This window comes from Tiliqua scincoides, chromosome 7, assembly GCF_035046505.1.
Source record: "Tiliqua scincoides isolate rTilSci1 chromosome 7, rTilSci1.hap2, whole genome shotgun sequence".
NCBI lineage: Eukaryota > Metazoa > Chordata > Lepidosauria > Squamata > Scincidae > Tiliqua > Tiliqua scincoides.
Window position 1 is genome coordinate 58343568 of NC_089827.1, and position 24265 is coordinate 58367832.

The 24265-nt window shown below is 43.4% G+C and overlaps 1 protein-coding gene and 1 non-coding gene across 2 annotated transcripts in view; one reads left to right on the forward strand and one right to left on the reverse strand.

Moving 5' to 3' along the window:
• Window positions 1-11699: 11699 nt before the first annotated feature.
• The window catches only part of RANGAP1 (Ran GTPase activating protein 1), a 53206-nt gene continuing 40640 nt past the window's right edge, over window positions 11700-24265 (reverse strand). Inside the window, exon 16 of the mRNA XM_066633697.1 lies at window positions 11700-11881. Within this exon, the coding sequence (XP_066489794.1) occupies window positions 11845-11881 (37 nt within the window). The 3' untranslated portion in view covers window positions 11700-11844. The remainder of the gene's footprint in view (window positions 11882-24265) is intronic.
• On the forward strand, window positions 17783-17898 carry LOC136657962 (U5 spliceosomal RNA). The gene has a single exon (XR_010794771.1). It is a non-coding gene; the product is annotated as a U5 spliceosomal RNA (small nuclear RNA).

Genomic DNA, 24265 nt, shown 5'->3' on the forward strand with positions numbered 1-24265 from the left:
CTTGTGAAGCAGCTGAGTGGGGGAAATGAAAGGTAAAGCAAGCAGATCATGAGACATCGTTCATATTGCTACTGTTCCTTGTGGGGGGGCAAGCAGGGAAGGAACACAGCAGGTTTTCATCACCGTAGCTTTTTAAATGTTCTCAACAATACTGAGCAGCAATTTAGGATTCAATGTGAAAAGGGAAAGTGTAGGAGGCAGAGATTAGGTAACAAGCATGGCTCTGAGCGGCAACTGTCCAGGCCACCAGAGGCCACCTGCTTTAGCCATTTTATTGAGACTCCTCACACAGTCACAGCCTCAGCTACTAAAATCAGGGCTTTTTTTCTAATGGAACGTGGGGGGACGGAGTTCCGGCACATTTTTGCAGGGCTCCCCCCTTCGGAGGTATTCCAGGAGGGGGGGAGCAAAACAGAGGTATTCGCTGGGTGGGTGCTGGGGGGTGCAGGGTGGGCGGGTGCCTGGCCCCTGCCTGACCGCACAACGACCCCCTCCTGCCCCATCTCCAAGCTCTCACCTGAGCCCAGCCTGCCTCCCCTCCCCCTGCGCTCTGCTTCCCCGTGCAGCTTCCAAGCCGGTGGAGGTCGCAGGGGACACACGCGACGCCGAGGAGGAGGATGGACAGCCAGTCAGCCAGGGAGACGGGCTGCGGCACCCATGGAACGCCCAGGTACTGGCTTGGCGGAGGAGGAGCGGAAGGAAGCTGGCTGGTGCAGCCCCCATGCCAATCTGCAGCACAAGCCTAGGCATGTCTACTCAGAAGTAAGTCTCATTGTGCTCAATGGGACTTGCTCCTGGGAAAGGGTCCTAGCCTTGCAGCCTGAGTAGACAGGCCGAGGAAGGGCTCTGAGGCTGCAGTCCTCTCCACACATTCCTGGGAGGAAGACTCACTGCCTCTACTGGGACTGACTTCTGAGGAGACAGGCAGAGGAGGGGCTCTGAGGCTGCCATCCTATCCACAGTAAGCCCCATTCACTAAAGTGGACTTCTGAGTAGACATGAATAGGATTGGGCTCTTAGGCTGCAATCCTAGGCACCTTCCTGGGAGTAAGCTCCATTGACTAGAACGAGACTTACTTCAGAGTAGACATACCAAGGATTGGGCTCTTAATCCTGGCAGAGATATATATCTGCACCCGTTTTCACATGCTAAGGGCAGGTGAAAAGGGATTCTGCGTGTGTACAACATGCTGTCCAGCCTTGCCAGAGATCTTCCTCATCCTTCCCTCACAAGCATGCCCTCTGCCAGCCAGCGTTTGCAGCTCCTCTCCAGTAATGCACAGCAGCTGCTCAGGGCAGCAGAGAACATACAATTGCATGCCAAGTGCCTTCCCAAAGACACAGAATATTCTGATACCTGAATTAAACCATATTCAATCGCTTGTTTGCAAATGTAGCTGTTTCTATGTGCACCTAAGGACCCCTCTCATGTAAGAATTCCTTTTTTGTTCTTACTCCCACAGTTGCTTAGAGTAATTTTACTACATGGAACTCATGTAAGCCATTTTTTGGAATCCATTCACTGCTTCCTCTCCTCGAAGTAGTGCCACACTACATACTACCCGCTACAAGTGCACCTGTACAGTATTTTTCCCCATGTGTAGAAAAAGTAGCTAGGGGGCAGGGGATGTGGAGATTGACAGCCCAATGCTATGCATGTCTACTCAGAAGTAAGTTCATCTTTAGGGGGGAAGCACATAAAAAATATTTTATTTCTCCAATAAAAAATGGTTTATAAATAAATAAATAAATAAATAAATAAAAGATTAACAAGTTGTGAGTTCCTGCACCTTTTTTTATACAAAAAAGCACTGACTAAAATTAATTGAGAATGATTTATACCTCCAGTTCCCATTGTTTTTGATCTTACAGCAAGAAGAACACAAATGAAAGCAACAAGGAGAATTAAAGGCCAACAGATTGCAAAATGGTATAGCTCCCAGAAAATCAACTGGGACTTTGAAGGCCACTATGAAGGGTTCTCCCACCCCCTCTGTCCCCAGTACATTATTGTTAAGCACACACCTCTTTAATGTCTTAATTTTGAAACATTTTAAGCCAATTTTTCATGCTACAGGGAATCCCACCATGGCTTATAAAGAAGATGATCTTATTTCACTGAAAAAAGGAAATCCATTTTGAAGACCATCTCAGCAACCCAACCACCCCCTCAACCCTCATCTTCCACAAAAAACAGAGCAAAGGCAAACAAATCAGAACAGAACAGAACAGAGCAAATCAATTTCCTAAGGAGTGTAACATTGTAGCCAACCAAACCTCAGTGGGGAGGTCATTCCACAGGATCAGTGCCCCCACCAAAAAGTCCCTGCTCTTGTTACGCCTCTGAGGACAAGGCCTGAGTTGACAATCAGACAATATGGCAGCACATGATCCTTAAGGTATTTAGGTCTCAAATGGTAACTTTAGGGCTTTAAATATCATAACAGCACTGCACTTTGAAGAACCTGGAAATAAATTGGCAACAAATGCAATTCACAAATAATTGGGGTGATGTGATCCCAGTGAGCAGTCCTGGGTAACAACCTGGCTGCTGCACTTTGTACCAACTGAAGTTTCCAAATGCTTTTCATGGGCACTGCCTTGTAGAGTGTGTTACAGTAATTCAACCAAGAGGTGACCACATAGGTCAGGCCAATGGTAAACTCAGAGCATTTTAAAATAACAAGAATAACTAAAATTCACTGTATAAAATCCACAAAATGCTATAGATGGCATTACATTACAATAAGCATTGTAAGCAAAAAAATTATGTCAAAGGGTGGCTGTGGACTGTACTCTATCTGCCTGGAACAGAAGACACTGAATGAGGTCAGCCTCCTTCAGAAAGCCCCCCTCCCCCAGGACTATCAAAGTCTCTTACCAATGCTCTCCACTGCAAAGCACCTCACAGCTGAGGAAAAACAGCATAAGATCAATTTTATGTTATTTATTCAAGTGATTTATGTCCTGTCTTTCCTTCTGAATAACTGGAGCACTCAGGGCAGCATACCACACAGCAAAAATATAGTAAAATATGTTAGAAAACAGACTATAAAGTACAATAATTTTTTTAAAGTGTTATAAGAAACAAAAACAATTACAGGATATTTATCAAATAATTATCAAACATTGCTGCAGCAGCAAAAAGATCAGTACATTCCCTAAAACAACAAGCACAAAAACCAAACAGTAACTAAGAAGGGCAAGCCTAGGAGAAAATAAAAGTTTTGCACCTCTGTGATGTAGGGCTCAACCACTTATCTCAGAAAAGGTACACTGGAATGATTGCATTGAATGATTTATCAGATAAATCAGTGTTTCTCAAATTTTGGGTCTGGACCCACTAGGTGGGTCATGAGGCAATTTCAGGTTCTTCCACATCCATTTCAATATTTTATTTTGACTATATTAAACTTGATGCTACCATGGTATGTGACTGCATTGGGGGAAATGTTACAGACCTGTACTTTTATCAAGCTACTATGTATATTCTTTTAACCATAGTAAATGGGATTTATTCCTGGGTAAGTGTGGGTAGGATTACAGCCTAGGATTGTTAAAAATTTTCCTACTTAATGATGTCACTTCCAGTCACGACATCACTTCCAGTGGGTCCTGACAGATTTGCATTCTAAAAAGTGGGTCCCAGGGCTAAATGTATGAGAACCACTGATTTAATCTTATAATAAAAACAAACCAGGAACACTTCAGAATACATAAAGTTTTGATCCATACTCCAAGGGCTGTGTGATTTGAACTGGACACAGAACAATACTGGAGAGATCTATGCCAGCGTTTCTCAACATCTGTCCCCAATATACCACTTTGCATGGTCCACCTACTGGAAGTACCATTGGATGTCATCACCGGTTACTTCCAGTTTTGGAGGCACAACACAATGCACCACCAAAAAGCTCAGAATGGATGGGAGGGCTTTTTGAGCACACAAAAAACCGCAACCTTGAGCTCTGCCTACCAAGCCAAGCCTCTTACCAGCTTGTTGCATTGTGTTGCTGATCTCACTTCCAGGTGCAAGTACCACCAGGGGCCACCTCAAGCACCACCAGACATATGGGTATCACTGGTTGATCTATGCACTGATCTATGCAATTATGTTATGACTTTATTTCATGATTATTTTAGGAGACAGAGTCATAAACCAAAGGGCCAGTGTGGAAAGAAGCAGTTTGTTAGTATTCTGATTTAACTGTAAGCTATTGTGTCATGTACAAAATGTAGCTCAGACAAGCACTGCAACATTTACCACCTCAAACAACAGGAATCAATGAAGAAGCAGATGTTTTGAAAAGATTAATGCCACAGGTATTTGCCACAGGTAATTTAGCAGGACAATAATACGTCAAATAACTCAGAAATAATTCTCAGCTGAGCTCAGTGGGGCTTACTCCCAGGTAAGTAGCATCGGACTGCAGGCTTAGTAGTCCTGCAGAGGATTGCTATGCATGTCATCTTAATTGCATCCTTGCTACAAAAGTGCTGATGGAGCCCATGATATATAAATTATAAATATACAATTTTTATTATTTAAACAGACACCCCAAGAGTGTGGTGGCCATCTTTATGGAGGCACAAGTCTCTCTTCGATTCTATCCTTGCAGCCAGGTATATATTGAAATGTATTATTATTTTTTTTAATATTTCTACTTTCTTCCCCCATGTACCTCAAGGCAACATTCATGTAGCTCAAGGAGTCTAGATCTCCTTAGTTTTAACAGCATGAAGTGCTCACAGACCATGCCCTGAGCTATTAGGATAAAACGCCTTCCCTAAACTTGTATTTTCCATCACGAAGGGAAGACACCTGTAAGAGCCAATCAGTGATGCTTAATTTTCTCCTAACCTGCCCATTCTTTGCTCCAGCCATTTCCCCCGGTTTTTCCCTTAGTCAGGACCTAACACTTATGAGGTTAGCAGAAGAGAAGGGCCTTTTGGAAGGAGGGAGAAGGAAAATAAGTGGGGGAGGGCAGCATTCAGCAACCTTTTGGCCTGCTGAGTATCCCCTACTGCTCTACAACCACCCCCACCACATGTTACCTCAGCAAACACAGGCTTAGGAACGCATGCTTGCCAGGGTAACATGTAGCTCCAGAACAGCACAAAAGAGACCCAAGAAGGTCTTGTGAAACAATGTAGGTGGTTTATGACTAAGTGATAATAATGCCTGCAAGATCCAATCTTCTTTGTTCATGTGAGTCATCATGAATGCACCCTGGGTGAGACAGCAGTGAATAAGTCAGGCAATTAAGTATTTGTGTTACAAAACACACACACACACACACACACACACACACACACACACGGAACAGCCCACTGTACCTATTTAGCAGCCGTTAAACAAAGGGACTTGCGCACATGTTGAAGGCACAAAAACAACTTTGCTTGGGGAAAAAACAATCATGGATGAGCTTGTTATTGCAATTATGAGGTATAAAAAGGAGGCTTAACCACAAACGTCAAATACACGGTTTCTGTTGTCGCAATATATACTGGAATGTATCCAACAGCAAACCTTTGAATGTTACCCTAAATCTCCCCACCGAAACCTCCCTCCCTCCCCACACGCACAAAAGTCACAGCATGAGTGTGCCCATGGAAGTTAGTCTTCCTTTTAATGAATGAAGCCTGGACTGAAATCATCAGATTGTAAAGAATGCAACTTTAAGCTGTTATGCTGCTTTTAGAGTTGCTCTTCCTGCTTATAACTTACTTTTCTGCACTTTTTTGGTGTATTTTAAAATAACTTTTATTTTGTTAAGAAAGATTTCAGGGCTCTGGTTCTTGGAAGGGACTCTGGCATACCTCAGACTGGCTCTCAGTGACCAAAGCAAGAACAGCAGCAGAGCCTTGTTAGAGAGAGAGAGAGAGAGAGAGAGAGAGAGAGAGAGAGATGGTGGGGGACAGAATTTACAGAAAATAAAAATGGAGGAAAACATCGCTGAAGACATCAGGAACAGGAGAAAAGAGAGTAGCATCTGTAGAGCAATATAAAGTATATACAGCATCCCCTCCATCTACCCTCTTCCCCCTCAATTGGTGTTCAAGGCATTGTACATAAGAACATCAAACGTAATTGGTACATAAGACATTAAAATAATGAAGCATCTTTTTTTAGTGTGCCATAACTTTAAGTTAAGAGGTTCATTTTCTTGCTTTCCCTTCACTTGTCCTTTTTCCCACTGGGCTCCCCCCCCCCCGTGAGTCCTGTTCTACTCATCTCCCCCCATTCTGCAGTTCCCACATGTATGGCCTGTCAACCATCTTTTCTGTGCGCCTTCCATTTTCTCTAAGCTTTCTGTTTCCTCACTGAATATTCCTGTGAGAAGTTGGGTCCCAAAAACAATGACCTCAACTGCAGTTGGCCATTCCAAGGCACATGACATAGCACTTTCTCCAGAAATTTAAGGTTTGTAGTTATCTTTTGCTTTTCCCAGCCTCAGCAAATACTTGGTTGCACCTGTTTGATAAGATGTTCCCAAGTGATGAGAACCTGGAAAGTAATTATGCATGGTTTCTATTTTCAGGAACATATATAACTTTGCTGTCAACTAGCCTGTTCTAGTTAATTTTGATGATTCTCCAAAGAAATAAACAATTACCCAGCAGTTCTTAAACTCTGGGTCCGGGACCCACCTGTGGGTTGCATCACAAACTGACAGGGCAGATTAGGCTATATGCATCAAGGGTTAAACAAGCTGCTACTTTGGGGGGGGGGGGAAGCTCTCCTGTCCAATCACCATTATAGCCATACCCAATGGCATATATAAATCAGGCAGCAGCCTCTAGGGCAAGGGTGTCAACATAAGGTGTCAAACATAAGGGGCCAAATGTGGCTTGCAGCGGTTTTTCATCCAGCCCTCAGGCTTTCAGCTGCTGAGCAGTGCTGAGGTGTTACTGCTGAAAAGGCAGCCCACGTGAAAATTGGGCTCTCCCATATCTTGAAATATGATAAAGATTTGTGTATTTTCTCTTCTGTCATTTGCAGCTAATGAGTTCCTAAGGGAGAAATAGTGTTTATTTTTGGCTATGATCTGTTTAATTACATCATTTTCAGTCCTCAGCAGGCATCATGAATGCTATTCAGCCCTCTGTATAAAATGAGTTTGACAGCCCTGCTCTAGAGCCTCTAAAATGTTTGGGAACCACTGAATTAGCCTATATCAGTGGTTCCCAAAGTTTTTAAACTGGTGACTCCCATAATCTACTGGGCCATTAGTCATGGCTCCCCATTAGGATTACTATCTTATACATTGTATAGGGCAGTGGGATTTTCGCAAGGATGCTACAGCTCCCCTGGCTGGTTTCTGCAGTTTTCTGGGGAGCCAAGGCTCACAGCTTGGGAACCACTGGCCTATACAATCACGTAATTAACCGAGCTCGTTGTCCAGATCTGGCTGTGTACATGCTGGTCTGCTAGCCTGCCTGATAATACCTTGTAAGTTTTGCTCTGTACGCTTCACTTTTAGCTTTAAAGACAAACAATTTTTTTTAAAGGACTGAACATATTTTCTTCTTTGGAATCCAAAAATAACCTTGATCCCATAGCTGGGGCCCGAGGCACCATGTGTTTTACCTCACCCTGGAGCTTCTCTGTCTCTGTATAATGTAATAACATTTATTCATACAGAACTTAACAACTTCCTCACAATACCACAATGGTCACACTGAGAATAATGAATAATGGTTGCCTTGGGGATTGTTTATTAAAATTAAAAATAGGGTATCACACCTAAAATAAAGCAATCATACTTTGGTTTTTTAAGACAACTTGCTCAATGTAAAAATATTTCACACTATGCCAATAAAAATACTCTCCTTGCATATAAAACACATTATTGCTATTAAAATGTATCCTGATGAGTATTATGATATGAATGACACCCATTTTTGAGACAAGAGTCTGTACGAAAGTGATAATGTGTAACAGGGAGGGAGTGGTGTTATAAAGGTGTGTGTGTGTGTGGTTTCAGTGTACATCCTATATGGAAAGCGACAAAGATTCTTATAGCACCTTAAAATTAACAAATGTATTTCAGTATTGTATAAGCTTTCCGCTAAGCCTGGAGGTTATGACTGTTCTGTAGAAGGGGCCATTTAGGGTGGGACCTTTAAACCCCATAATGTTAAATCCCGGCAGCAGAAAATGGCTGAGGGAGAATTGAGGTCCTGGGCTTGGAGTGGCGGCTACAACCCAAGAGACTCTTCCCTGTCTGAGAGATGGACACCCATGGAAAGACCTGGAGGGATGCTGAGGTCTTGCCTCCTAATCCAGCACTTGTTGCTTCCCCATCCCTTGGGCAGGTCAGGGTAGTCCATTATTGCAAACCATGTATGGGGCTTTCCAGCAGTATGGCAGGAACATACTGCCATAGCACCTCCTCAGGCAGTATGCAGGAGCAGGAGATGCACTGACAAAAGAGTGGAACTACCTTATTGCAGTCTTTGGCCCTTCACTGGCTCTCCCCACATGCCTCTGACACATGGCCTCCTCTAAAGGGCTTTGGGAAGCAGGTGAGGTTGCTTTTGTTTTCTCAAACAAAGTACAAATATTGCAAGCTCCAGTTTTGGCCTGTTCCAGTTCCAGGCAACCCACCTGGCTCCCTCCTGGCTCCCACCTGACTCTCCTGCTACTGGAATTCACTATTCACAAAGGATTCGGTTGCTTTCTAAGCACAGTGGTAGGAGCATCACCCTCCACCCCCCATCCCAAGCCTTAAGGGTGTAATTTGAGCTGGAATTTATTATTCTCAAGCCTGAGAAGCTGGCAAAAAGTCTCAGCACCAGCATCTCCAGAGTTGCATGTTTGCTGCGCCTGGTTTGTCTGTCTGTCTGCAGCGCAGCTGCCTGGACACCAAGAGATCCTTGAGCTTTCCAAATCTGCATCAAAGCCGACAGCGGCCAAGAATAAAGCCACCAGCAAGATGCTGATTAAGTCCTCCAGGTTGGCCAGAGGCTTGGAAACTGATTTCGCAATTTAAGGCCTACAGCTCCCTAATTTCTGCTTCTGTAATGTGGACCCACTCCCTGCTCTGAGTGAGGCATTCAGACTGCCCCTAAGCAACACAAAAGCTTTATAGGAATCCTCTGCTGAACCAGTCTGTAGGACTTACCCTTTCCCAAGGTATCCAACAACTTGCCTGCTTCGTTTCTCCCGGTAGGATAAGGTTAAAGAAAGTGAAGTAAAACTGAAAACAGCAAAGAAAAAAACTGGCCTGAAAAGCTTTCACCTAAGAACTAGAAGAAGCTTGTGAGTTTTCCTGGTATGCGAAGAGAGCTGAATGAACTGTTGTTTTGACTTCCCAGCAGCGTTCACTCTCACATACACACTGAGAGACCCAGACAGACAGGAAGGAGCAGGGAAAATAGCTGCAAAAGGGAAGCACTGAAAGTAACTTTAGGCTGCAATCCTATACATACTTTCTTGGAAGTAAGTCTCAGTGAGTACAGTGGGACTTGCTTCTGAGTAGGCATGTATAGGCTTGTGATGACAATCTCTCAGCTGCTGCTTAGAAACTCAGTGCTAACAGAAAAATTGACGTGAACACATACCAACGTTTTGGACACAGCGAGGATATTGAAAATAAGTAAGTAGGGCTATTTCAAAGGACATCCACATTTTATGTATTTCTGTTTTCAAATATTTCTACCCCATCTTTCCCCTCTAAAAAACAAGAGCCCAAGGTAGTTTACAATATTTAAAAATATGTTTAAAATACAATAACCAATATAACTATAGAAAATAATCAAAACTCCAAACTAGATCAACTGCAGTGGAAAGGGAGCAAGACACATCCAGCATAAGTACTGCAACAAAACAGAAAAGGCAAAATGAAACAAGAGTCTCCCACTGGAATCCAGATGTAGGGGCCAGTCTCAACTCAAAGAGGAGGGAGTTCTGTACTTATGGTGCCCTCCCTTGACTCACTACCAAACTTCAGGAAATGGAGTGATCCTTCTCAGCTTCTAAGGCTGTAACTATAGGTCGTGCCTCGTTATCCACTGGGGTTCCATTTCAGAACCCCCATTGGATTAAAAAAAAAAAAAGTGGATTCCAAATCAGTGGAAAAATAGCTTTAAAGACCCACTTCAAGGTTTCTTGCTCCACTTTTGTCATTTGTATAGATGCTATACCACATTTAGCCACTAGATGGGATGAATAAGGAATCTAATTGAATGAAATAATTACTTAACAGCACAAAGGTAGGAAATTGGATTTTGTTGCTTTTCTTCCTTGTTACAAGGCATTTAAATGTGGACCCTGGTATCAGCGGTGAGTCAAATCAGTGGATACCAAGGGCCCACTTTAGGTTAGGTTATGCCAGGAAGTTGAGATCAGTCAGTAGCCTGATATTATTAGATCTGTGCTTATAACCTATGAAACCCATTTGGTCCTTATGGATCAGTGTGACTTTTTCCATCTTTTCCACCAAAATTCCACCAAAATGCAGTCACGATTTTCAAATCAGTGTTAATAAGAGAAATTGGCATGTAACTAGCACCATTGCTCAAGAGTTTTCCCAGTTTGAGAATCAGTGAAATGAATCAGTGAAACACTAAAAGCTGACACTGTAGGGGTTAGGCCCATGTTGAGCGAAGGTATAGAATAAGCATTTGCCTACACTCTTTAGCCAGTCTGTAGAAAATCTACCAGGACTTGGTACTTTCCCATGTTTTTAATAGTATGATGGGTGCAGGGGCAAATCCATGGGGGCCCATGGGTGTGTGGCCCACCCAAACTGTCATTCCAGTGGGGAAGGGCACCCACTGGGATGGGGAGCAGGCCAAGCACAACTGGGAGCCTAGGTCTACTCATGTGGAAGAGACAGAATGGGAGCCCAGGTCTAACCTGCAGGAATCCCTACAGCAGGCAAGCGCAAACTGCAAACCTAGGAGCAGTATATTTTATTGAGCTCATGTTTCATGGGGAGTCAGGGACCGATACTGTTTTTGGGATGGAAGACACAGAACACAAGGTGGACTTGAACATGTTCCTCTAGGGCACACAGAAACAATGATTCTGCCTCTAATTAAAGCGTTGCTTTAATTAATTTTTTTATTATTATTATTATTATTATTATTATTATTATTATTATTATTATTATATTATAATATAATTATAATATAATTATAATATTATATTATATAATATAATATAAATTATATATATATAATATATATAAATAAATATATATATAAATATATATATATATTATAAATATATATATAAATATAATATAATAATTATTATAATATAATAATAATAATAATAATAATAATAATAATAATAATAATAATGGATGTCCCTTTTTTCAGAACTGTCTCTAGAGCACTCCATGCAACACAAACCACAGCACCAAAATATCCTTTGTGTTTGAAATTGCAGTCAAAAACTGGAGGAGAGAGGGTTCTCACACACAAGTCATTACTTTTCCAAATCCCTCCTGCTGCCTGTCATTGCAGCCGATGGCAAGAACTGCTCATTCTCACACAGGATTCTTTGTAATAGTTTGTGGGCCTGAGCAAATTCCTGCTTTCCAATGGAAAGAAACAACCAGGAAGCTCATATACTAGAATCCTCCTTTCGAGCTGTCAAACTCACCAAACATACACAGTCTTTCATTTATGAAGACACAGGAGTTCTTGCTTGCAAGTAATTTATTTGCAAAAACACACACTAAAGAAAATAAAAATTTGAGTCTCAAAAGATTCTTCTAGAGCTGGATAATTTTCCCCACTTCCTGTTCAAGTGCATTTCGCCTTCTCAACTGCAATGCAAAACTTGTTGAATCTTAAGAATTGTTTTTTTTTTTAAATTGTCATTAGTCATCATCCCTGCTGTGCAGGGATCACTTCCAGCACATTCCTGAAAAACAATGGTATGAAGTGTCAGATTTTCATTTACTGGTTGGCTTTGCCACTAGATACTCCAAATTTCATGAGCACATTTCAGTAAAAGCTAATAGCAACACTTGATGGCTCCTCTATAGACATCATGAGACTTAAATCAACTCTCAACATGAATGTAAGAACCTGAATTGGCTGAGATATATATTTGCACTCCACACATCACAAAAAGTGTTTCTGGGCCCTATGCAGATAAAGCTGTATATGTAATTCAATAGCTAGGGCCACAAAGTCCCTACAAAGTCAGCCTATTCTGGATGAATTAGTTTGGGAAAATGTTAACCTGGATTAACTGGTCTGCTTTCTGGGAAGTTTTATCACAAGCCCAGTCAAAATCAGAGCAATTGTTCCATGCTTTAGGTGTCACTTAAAATATTAAATGCTTAGTAAAAACCTTAGGTAATTTTTTTTCTGGGTGTTTAGGGGGAGATAATGAGATAATTTATAAATTGGGTACATGTATGTAAATCATGAACAGAGGTATGAAGCCATAATGGGACTTCCTAGGATTTGGGCAGTTTCTTTTTTTATGTTTTTTTGTTTGTAAATTACTTTGTGGTACATAACATACATGTTCTTTTTCTCTGGGGTTTATGTACAAACGCCAGTAAAACAAATTAGAAAATAAAATAAAGAGAACTTGAGATTTATTGGCACAAGATTATATCCAGTCTAGACTGATAGGGAAACACTATCACCATAAGTAGAAAAGATAAACTACAGTCCAGAAGATTAGTGTACAACTGCCTCACCACTTTGAAGACTATGACCCAATGCTGAATGCAGTAAGACTACTCAATGATAAATATTCCTAGGATGCAGGGGACAAGATTACTTGTTGAGAGATGCAGGAGGTAGACCGGACTTTAGACTTCTAGTGACTGCCAACCTTCTTCATCTCACAGCATACTGACAAGCTGCTAAAATTATAAAGGCCCACCATTAAGTTTTTTTTTTACAACCATGCTGCTGGCGGGGGCAGGGGGGGAGGAAATCACATCCCACAATACTCCTGTTAATAAATGACATTCCCCCAAACTCCTGCAGCTCACTTGTGGACCAATCACAGCACACCAACATGTCATGAAACACTGGTTGAAAATTGCTGCTTTAGACTTATATTTCCTTGACAGTCCAGTACACATGTATATGAATATAGAAATATTCATACATTCACACTGATTTAATTACTTACATAGTGCAACATACTATCTACTCTAATGGTTCCCAAACGTTGGAGCACCAGGACCCACTTTTTAAAATAACACTCTATCAAGATCAGGGAGATCAGATACAATGGAGGACAGAGTGCTCATACTTTTAACTGGTGTACAAAGGAGGGGATTTTGGCAAGTGTAGCTTTTTAAACCTTTCCATGTTGAGCTACACCTGCCAAAATGCCCTCTTCTAAACAGTGGTTAAAGGTATATAGACACTCTGTCCTCCATTGGATCTGGTCACCCTAATCAGAATTACAAAGTTTTCAAAAACCAGTAGGGGGTGCTACAATTCCTTTTACCCAGTGTTGAGCCTTATTCATATCCATCATTCCAATTAAGAGCAATTTGACATGTCATCTTACTAACCTCATTAAAAGAGAGCAGTATAACACAAAGACAGGTGTGAAGGCCGACTTCATAAGATATTTTCTTGGCAGAACTTACTCATCCCTCATTAGGATGGCCTGGTACCGTTATCTTATCTCTGCATACCTTTCCCTTGTGTTAATCCAAACACTTGAACACCTGTGAGCTTCTCTGCAAGACTAAGGCTTCCTGTCTTTTATTAAGACTTTTCTAAAATCAAGCAACTTTGGTTCCTTATAGTTCCTTATGGCCTGCTTCTAATTACTATATCTCCAATGTGGGTTACAATTTGGGGCAAGACTATCTTGTCTTAGCTTTTGTCTATATGTACCCTTTTTCAACTTCAGTTGCAATTCAAACAAAGAGCCTTCAAAGGCAGAAGTTTCCCTGGTACTTTCCACCGTCCCTCTCATCTTCTCGTCCCCTCCTTACTTTCAAAGAGGGAGTAGCCTTGTCTCATTTTGACTTGTTCAAGGATGCTTGCTTTTCTAATTAAAATGTGTGCTGTCTTCTAAAGTTCATCTCTTGCAGGTGTCTGTGGTTAGCTAGCTAGATGCTTTGTTAGTCTGCCAAGAAACATTGCCAACTAATAGGACTACCTTGACATTTTAGCTGAGCTGATAATTTAGCAGAGCTGTTAATTTAACAGAGTTTTCCCCTAAGTTCATGCTTTCCTTGTCTCCGTTACACTGTATTGATGGTTGCTACAGGTTGAAATCCTTGGCGATTTCAATGCTAGAGTTGGTGCTGAACACAGTTCGTGGCCCACTTGCTTAGGCCAGTTCAGCACTGGGAGGATGAAAGAAAATGGCCAATGCCTGCTAGAGCTTTGCTGTCATCACGGTCTCTGCATCAGCAACACCTTCTTCAACATGAAGCCCCAACATAGAGTCTTTTGGAGACACCCAAGATCAAAGCTCGACCTGATTCTCACCAGACAGTCCAGCCTTCCCAGCATCAAGATCACAAGCAGTTATCAGGGTGCTGCCTGCGACACTGACCACTCCTTGGTGTGAGCAGAGTGAAACTGCTAACTAAGCAACTGTATCACACAAAAAAGGAAAGAAGACCTCGCTTTGACACCAGCAAGACCCGGGACCAGGGAAAAATGGAGGAATTTGCATGAGTGCTTGAGGAATCTCTTCCAGGCCCGGCCAATGCAGATGCATCCAACAGATGGGAACATTTCAAAAACGCCATTTACAACACCACCTTGTCCATATTCAGCAAGAAGATCAACAAGATGGCAGACTGGTTTGAAGCCCACCCTGAGGAGTTGACACCGGTCATTGAGGAAAAGAGGAGAGCTCTAGCAGCATACAAAGCCTGTCCCAGTGAGCGCAACCTGCAGGTCTACCGAGCTGCTCGCAGCAAAGTCCAGTAGACTGCCAGGAGATGTGCTAATGACTACTGGCTCCAACTCTGTTCCCAGATACAGATAGCAGCTGACACGGGCAACATCAAGGGGATGTATGACGGTATCAAGCTGGCCCTAGCTCCAACACAGAAGAAAACTGCCCCTCTGAAGTCTGCCACAGGCGAGGTCATCCAGGACCGGGCACAGCAGATAGGACGCTGGGTGCAGCACTACTCTGAGCTATATTCCTGAGAAAATGCAATAACCGAGGAAGCACTGAACAACATCAAGTGCCTGCCTGTGTTGGAGGAGCTTGACAGTGAACCAACCCTAGCAGAACTTCACGTGGCCCTGGACTCCCTCGACTCTGGCAAGGCACCTGGGAAAGACAGCATCCCTGCTGAAGTCCTAAAGTGCTGTAAAGAGATCATCACCACTGAGCTGCATGAAATCCTCTGCCTCTGCTGGAGAGAAGGTGGAGTGCCACAGGACATGAGGGATGCAAACATCTTCATGCTGTACAAGAACAAAGGCAACAGCGGTGACTGCAATAACTACCGTGGCATCTCTCTCCTTAGCGTTGTAGGACAGCTGTTTGCCAGAGTTGCACTGAAGAGGCTCCTGGTACTTGCAGAGAGTGTCTATCCAGAATCGCAGTGCGGATTCCGAGCCAACAGGTCCACCACCAATATGGTATTCTCCCTTAGACAGCTGCAGGAGAAATGCAGATAACAACCGCCACTCCTTGTAGCCTTCATAGATCTCACAAAGGCTTTCGACCTGATCAGCAGGGATGGCCTCTTCAAGATTCTCCCCAAGATCGGATGTCCACCCAGGCTCCTCAGCATCATCAGGTCTCTCCACAAGGACATGAAGGGCACTGTAGTCTTTGATGGCTCCACATCAGACCCCTTTGACATCCAAAGCGGAGTGAAACAGGGCTCGCGCCAACCTTGTTTGGGAAGCAGGCCTTTGGAACTGCAACAGAAGGCATCTATCTCTGGACCAGATCCGACGGAAAGCTCTTCAACCTCTCCAGACTGAGAGCAAAGTCCAAAGTCCAGCTGAAATGTCTGCGTGACTTCCTCTTTGCCGACGATGCAGCTGTCACCACCCACTCTGCCAAAGACCTCCAGCAGCTCATGAACTGTTTTAGCAAGGCCTGCCAAGACTTTGGACTGACAATCAGCCTGAAGAAAACACAGGTTCAGGATGTGGACTCACCTCCCTGCATTGCAAGCTCTGCGCATGAGCTGGAGGTTATCCATGACTTTGTGTACCTTGGCTCAACGATCTCCAACACTCTTTCTCTGGATACCGAGCCAAACAAATGCTTTGGTAAAGCAGCTACCACATTTTCCAGACTCACAAAGAGAGTCTAGTCCAACAAGAAGCTGATGGAACATACCAAGATCCAGGTCTACAGAGCTTGCGTCTTGAGTACACTTCTGTACTGCAGTGAGTCATGAACTTTTCGCTCACAACAGGAGAAGAAGCTGAACACTTTCCACATGCGTTGCCTCCGACGCATCCTCGGTATCACCTGGCTGGACAAAGTTCCAAACAACACAGTCCTGGAACAAGCTGGAATCCCCAGTGTATATACACTGCTGAAACAGAGACACCTGCGTTGACTTGGTCATGTCGTGAGAATGGGCGATGGTCGGATCCCAAAGGATCTCCTCTATGGAGAACTAGTGCAGGGAAAGCACCCTACAGGTAGACCACAGCTGCGCTACAAGGATATCTGCAAGAGGGATCTGAAAGCCTTAGGAAAGAACCTCAACAGATGGGAAACCTTGGCCTCTGAGCGTTCTGCTTGGAGGCAGGCTGTGCAGCATGGCCTTTCCCGGTTTGAAGAGACACTTTGCCAACAGACTGAGGCAAAGAGGCAAAGAAGGACGGCCCATAGCCAGGGAGACAGACCAGGGACACACTATACTTGCTCCCAGTGTATACAGACTCCACATGCTTACAGACTGCAGGAGCATAGCTCCTTGCAGGGCAGTTGGCAACTATCTTGCAAACTGCAGGAGTTCAGCTCTTTGCAGGGTGATTAGCAGCTACAGTATCTGATTTTTGAGCCCCCTTAGGGCTTGGGGCAATTAGTTATCTGATCTTTCCATCACCTACCCAAAATCAGGTTGTGATGCACCAGTGGGTCCCGCCCCACAGTTTGGGAACCACTGATCTACTCAATATAAATTTGCAATTGTCTTCCTGGGAGTAAGCCTGCTGAACACTGTGGGACTTTACAGCCACCCTGCCAGACAGCCCTTTCATGGCTTGAAGGCGTTCATTTAACAACAGTTTACAAGGGGCATCTTGTAAGGCAAACAGTTTGGAGAATGAGATTCATGCCCCCCTTCCACAAATAGCACTTTCACTGGTGCATCAAATGCTAGTTGCAGTTAGTAGAGCAACGAACATATGCAAATTTAATGCCAGTGTTAGTTACAAACAACTCTCTGTTCCAGGCAATGCACAGCCTTTTCTGCAGTTCCAGGAGGGAAGGGTGTTTGAGGGCCTGCGCTTCCATCAATCAACTCCACTGTACTGAAACCCATCGTAGTTCCACCTTCCTCTCAGCCGCAGCTCTGCGCATGCGCAATGACTCTCGTCGCCCGACAACCTTCGCGAGAGAAGCCGAGCAGCAACGAAGTCAACGCAGCATAAAAAGGGGCGTGATTTCTCATTTGCATGCCCATCATGTCTTGCGCGAAAAAGTGGTTCCTTGGAGGAGTCTGAAGCGTTTTAAAAACGTGGAGTTCTGATTTTGAGGCTGAAATTTGACCTGAGACTTAGAACCCTGCCATACCATCGAGGAAATGTGGGAAGTAGCGGGCAGTTGTTTGGTCACCCTTACCTGCAAGGCTGTCGCTGCGATCCTGATAGCGGCGCTCGTGGTCTATAGGTTATACTCTGGTTTCTCTTCAGATCGTATAAATCTTTCGCCTTTTACTAAAGATTTCCGTGGAGAGGAACATTTATGAGTTTGTAACTAATTTTTTGAGGCTCTGCTTCGGCAGAGCTACCTTATGAAGTTTAAGAATAGAATGAAAGTGATTGCCTGCAGCTTTGTTGTTTCACCCGTATTTCTGACCTGCTACTCTCTTGTTACGTCTCATAAAAGGGGTGTAAATGGGTTTGTGTTGTTGGCAACCTTCAGTCCCGAAAGGCTATGGTATCGCGCTCTGAAAGCTTCTGGAACAGCGTCTAGTGCGGCTGAAAAGCGTACATCACGTTGCTTTTGAGTGCGGAGTGTGTAAATAGCCATACCATGGCCTTATAGCTGCTGTGTGAGAAGAGCACCAAATTATAAATATTTTTATTAATAAAAGCAATGTGTTTAATGCGATGCATTAACTGTGCTGTCTGGAACCTACTAACAAATTATATTTGTCATGAAAGCTGATGTTGCAAAGAGGTTAAGAGCAAGTCTCCTCTCTCTTCAGCCCTTCATCTGTGCTTTTGGCACCGACCCACCCACCACATATTAACAGGTGAAACTCATCCTGGAATGGAGAAAAAACTCACTGGAAAAACCTTCTGCTGTTATGTTACTGTTACAGACAGGTGAACAAATCCAGTGAAAAAGTTGGGAGAGGCAGCTGAGCGCCAGAGATCTCACCATAGCCACAAACTTACTAGATGAACTTAAACAACCCACCATCTCTTAGGCTCCTTTAATTTGCCATATGCTGGCCTGATTTACAGGATTGTGTCAGAGAAAGGGTTTGGTGGGCACCTAGCCAAAGCCATCCCCTTGTCCTCCCCCCCCCCCCCCCCCGCCGCCCATTGTTCCACCTGGTGGGATCACTGACAGAAAGCACTGCCCGCTGCTGCCCTCCCACAGCCCATCATGAGAAAAGAATCAGTGAGTGGGCCAACCCCACCCCACCCCCAAAATTGTTTTGTTTAATTGCATTTGTGTAAGTTGCTTTGGGCCCAGATTTTTGTGGGGTATAAATTTGAATCATAATGATATTTACGGTAAGATGTGAAACTGAATTTAATGGGAATTTATGTGGAATTGTTTGGACATAGTGAACAGAATAGGAAATTGACCATGATTAATTATAATTGGTGTGGGTTCTGAATTGCAGAATAGCAAACAGTCGCCATTCTATTTTGTAGCACATGTACAGCCTAGCATTAATTAGGGCACAATCCTAACGAGGTGTACTCAGAAGTAAGTCCTATTTTGTTCAATGGGGCTTACTCTCAGGAAAGTGTGGTTAGGATTGCAACCTAACAGCCCAATCCTATCCACTTTCCAACACCAATACAACCACAATGCAGTGCCCGGGTAAGGGAACAAATGTTCCCAAACCTTAAGGAGGCCTCTGTGACTGCACCCCCAACACAGGAAGCAGTGCATATCCCATAGGCACAGCAGCACCAGCACTGGAAAATTGGATAGGATTGGGCTGTTAGTCTCCTACTTTTTCTGCCAAGGGTTTTTTTTATTATAGTTGGCAAACACTAAGAGATATTTCAATCTACAAAGGTTTACATTCTAAAGGTAACACAAGTATAAAATATTAGCAGCCTTTCAGGGCTTGGGCCCAGGGTATTTGAGGGACTGCCTCCTTCCATATAATCCTACTCTCAGATCTTCAGAGGGGTCACTTCCAACTGTGCTGCCAGCAGTAGAGGTGAAGGAATGGCTGCAAGAAACAGGCCCTTCTCAGGGGTGGTGCCCCATTTATGGAATTCTCTCCCCTTGGAATTGAGAACAGCTTCCTCTTTAGAGACCCCTCTTTCAGGGGGGTCTCAAGACTTTTTTATTTAAGGAAGCTTTTAAACACTGACACTGATAAAAAGCTGGTGCTTTTTATGAAACATCTTTTAATGATCCAACTGTGTCTTACTGTTTTATGGTCTTAATTGTTTTTATTAATGTTTTAGCATTGTTTTATCTATTATATTGAAATATTTTGTAAGCTGCCTTGAGGGCCCCTAAGCTGGGTGGAAATGCAGAATATAAATAAATTTACCAATGCTTTCAGAAAAGAAAAGGAGAAATACTCATATAAGCATCCTTTGCTTGTTTAAAATACAACCTATGCATGTTGCTGACAGTATTTGCCAAAAATAGCACTAGATGCTTTAAAATGCTGGGCCCCACTTATTTGCATTGGCTCCTGCTTTCCCCCAGGTCAATTCTGTCACCATCTTCACCAAAAACAATAGAAGGAAACACTTGTGCCTCTATGCAGTTTCCTTCAGCAGGTGGGGCTCAAGGGAACATAGGAGAGAGTGGAGGGAGTGGTTGAATCAGTGCTGCACAGTGAGGCAGGCTCCAGCCCAGGGTTAACAAGAAGCAACACACCAGGTAAGGGAGATTCACTAGTCAAAATAAATGACCATAACAGATTTGCAAAACCAGCAAAAGATGCAAGAGAGGGGCACCTTAGAGAGTAAAAAATAGCACTGAGGCTGAAGTGATGTGGGGTGCATGTGTCTTTTCTGTGTGTAATTTAGCACAGGATTTCTTAAAGCACAGACTGGATCATCCAAGCAGTTCAGAGCCTTCATGACTGCTTGGCAAACAAATGGCAGTGGATATGCTGAGAGCAATGGAGCACGACAATTTTAGGATTTTCCTACAGTGAGAGTAGTGATGTCTTCAGCAGGAGCATTCAGGTGTTGCCTTTAAAACTTTTTTTCAAAAGGACCTTGGAAGACACTTCAGGTTCAGGAGGCAAACTGAGAAATGTACCTGGGGATATAGATTATTGGTGCCCTAGGTCACTGTCTTTTCCAAGGACTACCTGAGAAGCAATATGTAGTGATATCAAAGCTACAATCCTATGCCAATTTACTTGTGATTAAATCCTGTTGAACACAGTGTGGCTTGTTTTTGAGTAAACACGCATAATTCATGCCACACATTGTAATGCCTTTTATACTGATTTGGGATATTTTTGTAATCCCATTAAAAAAATTTTTTTTAGATATTGTTTCAAAACTGTTGCAACCACTCCAAGTGTTGAAGATAAAATGAGTTAGAACTTTAAATGAAATGCAGTAAGTTTCAAAGTAGAAATAAGTCCTACCAGAAGAAAAACACTTTACATTTTTTCATTAAAGTTTTTTTTTTGTTAAAATCTTAATGGGGTGTGGCTGGGGGATGGCCATGACACATACTTCAAAATTTATTGCTACGCCAGTGGCTGGGGGGATACTTATTAATGGGACTAATATATGTGCAAGTAGATATACAATGCAAGGGCTCTTCCAGACTCTGTGTGTGCCTTTCTTTCTCCCCCACAGCCCCATCCTATGCATGTTTACTGAGAAGTAAGTCCCATTATAGTCAAGGGGGCTTACTCCCAGGTAAGCATGGATAGGATTGCAACCTAAAATCTTTAACCTGAAAGAATGTGGCATCACAGAGAAACTACTAGGCAACTTTTTTCCCAGCAAGTGCATGGCATTTTATTTCATTTAAATCATCTAATGCTTAGACTGTGTGCAAGGACCATCCTTGCAAACATGTGTTCTGGGGTTGTGCAATTAGCACTGGCATCTATTAATGCACATTATATTGCCAACGACATGCTACAACTGTCCTATTCACACACTTAGCTATTTTAGGACCTTATATGTACTGTTTGTTGTTTTTGTATAAAGGCTCAGAACTCTAAGGAAATACTTGTGCTGAAGTTTATTTTAGAGTCCCCTACCCCACCCTGCAGTTCCAAAGAGCTTTAATTACAATCTCAAATCATACAAGCACTAACACTAAAACAAGCTAACATTACAGAAACAACCCTCTGAAAGAAAGCCTCAACACCATATAAAACAGCCTGTGTGCAGCAGCCCCCAAGCCAACTTCCATTCATCACCAGTGCATGACTACTGTATTTGTCAATTTGCCACTTGTAGTTTGTTCAGGAGGATGAAATAGCCTTTGCTGTCTTCCTAAAAGAAAATCAAAACCAGCCTGACACAAGAGGAAGAACTTCATCTGGTGAAGTGCCTTACCACTGAGCAAGAGAGAAAGCCACCTTTTCCTCCCCCTTTGAAAAGATCATGAGTTGAATACAATGCTTTCCTGACTCCTGCATAGTAGTACTGAAGGGGGGGAGGGGCTACTAATTACATGGGAATACAATTGACACTGCTACACCACAGAGACATATTGATTTACTTTGTATCACTTGGTGAACTACACAGTGGAATCCAGGAAGGGTTTTCTTCAGTATCACAGCCTGTTTTAAAGCCAGGCCACACCCCCTCCATCAGATATATTAACAACCCTCCCTGTCCACTCTGCCAGCCTTTGTCCCTCGAAGCTTGATAAGCCATGTTGGTCAGGCATCAGGCAGGCAGGTGGATGGTCTCTGCTGTTGCTCAGGAGTGAAGGGAGTCAGGCCCCGAACTGGCTCAACAGCAGGCCAGGTCAGGACCAAATACCAACTGTATGGCTCTCTTAAATTTTTGCCCGGCCCACAGGTGTACACATTTGGTCCCTGTTGCATATTTGCAGCGTTGAGCAGAAATGGTTTAAACTAAATGACTACACTCACTCAGGAAGGACAAAGAAAATAAAGAGGACCTTTTCACAGTTTCCTGTCTTTCATATTCATAAAGACTTTGGACCTCAGCTTATGTATACACAGAGAATAGAGGGCTATTCTCAGGCTGTCATAGTCTAGCAAAGCTAATTTTAAAACAGAGCCTGTTCAGACCCCATCAGACACAAATAAACCAAGGGCAAGAAGGTCCCATGCCAGTTGTTCCGGCTGTCCAGATTGCTGAACCATTTGCCAAAGACAGAACAAAAGGAGGAAGCCCTGAGCTCCCCCCCTCAACCCCCTCCCAACTATGTGTGTTCACTCTGCTCAAAACTAAACAGAACCTCAGGATAGACTTCATGGAAGAAAGCAAACCAGCATAGAAGAGAAAACGGGTGGGATGATGATGGCAAGAGGAAAATTAGAGATTTTGGTTACACAGGAAAGGAGAGGGATGAGAACAGTCTATGGCAGTGCTGCAATCATACTACTGAAAAAAATCAAGCGCTTGTAGGTTGAAGTCTTAGCTGATGTCTATCCAGTCACAGAGGTCATATCACATGGGCTAAGATATGCACATATCACATGGGCATCGGTATGCAAAGGCATCTATTAACAGCCAGTAAAGTAAGTAGAGCTTCACCTTCTGCAAAACTTCCAGATGTATCAATTAAGCACTGTGTGGCTGAACTTCCAAAAACTCCAAGGCTTGGAGACTGGTAAACACCGAACTCAGGCTCAGTGCAGCCCTTTTCAAGACTGGATAACAGGAACAGGGAAGAACTGGCAGTGTAGCGCAACAGAGATAATAGCTAGAGCACAAGTGAATAAAAAGCTTGAACGGGTTTAACACCTTTTGAAGGCCTATTGAGTGGACATGCAATGAGTGGCTCTCTGCAATGAATATTTAGTCCTCAGATAGTTCTTCAGGTACTACCATATGTCTTTGTCAAAGCACTTTAGATGAGAGGTGACAAGTGTTGCATGTGCATGATGGTCTTGTGCCCCTGACCAGAAAATCACGCAGACCAGTGCTGCTGAAAAGTTCCCTTTCCGGTAAATTTCATCATGTATTAATCTTTCTGCTTTCAATTGCTGAGCAGGGCCTTCTGGGGCAACACGAGACCATGGTCTACACTCTACTGTTGCTGCTGCTGACTCCGCTCTTTGCTACTCTTGAACTCCTGCAGGGCTCCCAGTGCCCCCTCAACTGCACCTGCTCTTTCTCTGAAAGGTTTGTCCACTGCCTCAATACCAGCCTCTCTTCTCTTCCCCCTGGCATCCCTCCAGCCACTGTGGAACTCAACCTGCAGTTCAATCAGTTTGATAGGCTCCTACCAGCCTTTTTCCCCAGAGTTGCCTGAGCTCAGCACTCTGTACCTGGGAAAGAGCTGCATACATCAGATTGCGCCAGGAGCCTTCCAGGGTGTGAAGAATTTGTACCACCTCCATCTGGACAGCTGTCTCCTCACAGGGATCTCAGAAGGGGTATTTGGAAACCTGACCAATCTAGCCTTCCTCCATCTAGAGCACAACCGGATTGCTTACCTTTCTCCAGGTATTCCTTAACTGGGGGAACACCAAAACAAGGCTGTGTCAGAAAAAGAAATGTCCCTGAAGTCTTAGGAGGAGGATGCATTTAGCAAGGGACATGGGGAAAAGGATAGAGCAGCAGGACACATAAGACTCAGAAAAGTACCAACTGTTAATACACAGGAACTATCTAGTTCAGACCCACTATGAGCTTACATGAGAATGGCTCAAAGTGTTTCACTGGAAGGAAATTTCCTCTTGACAGCAGTTAAGTATGGTGATAGCCATGATATTCCCATTTGTGAATTTTTTGCTATGATTAACTTAATAGGTTAGATTAA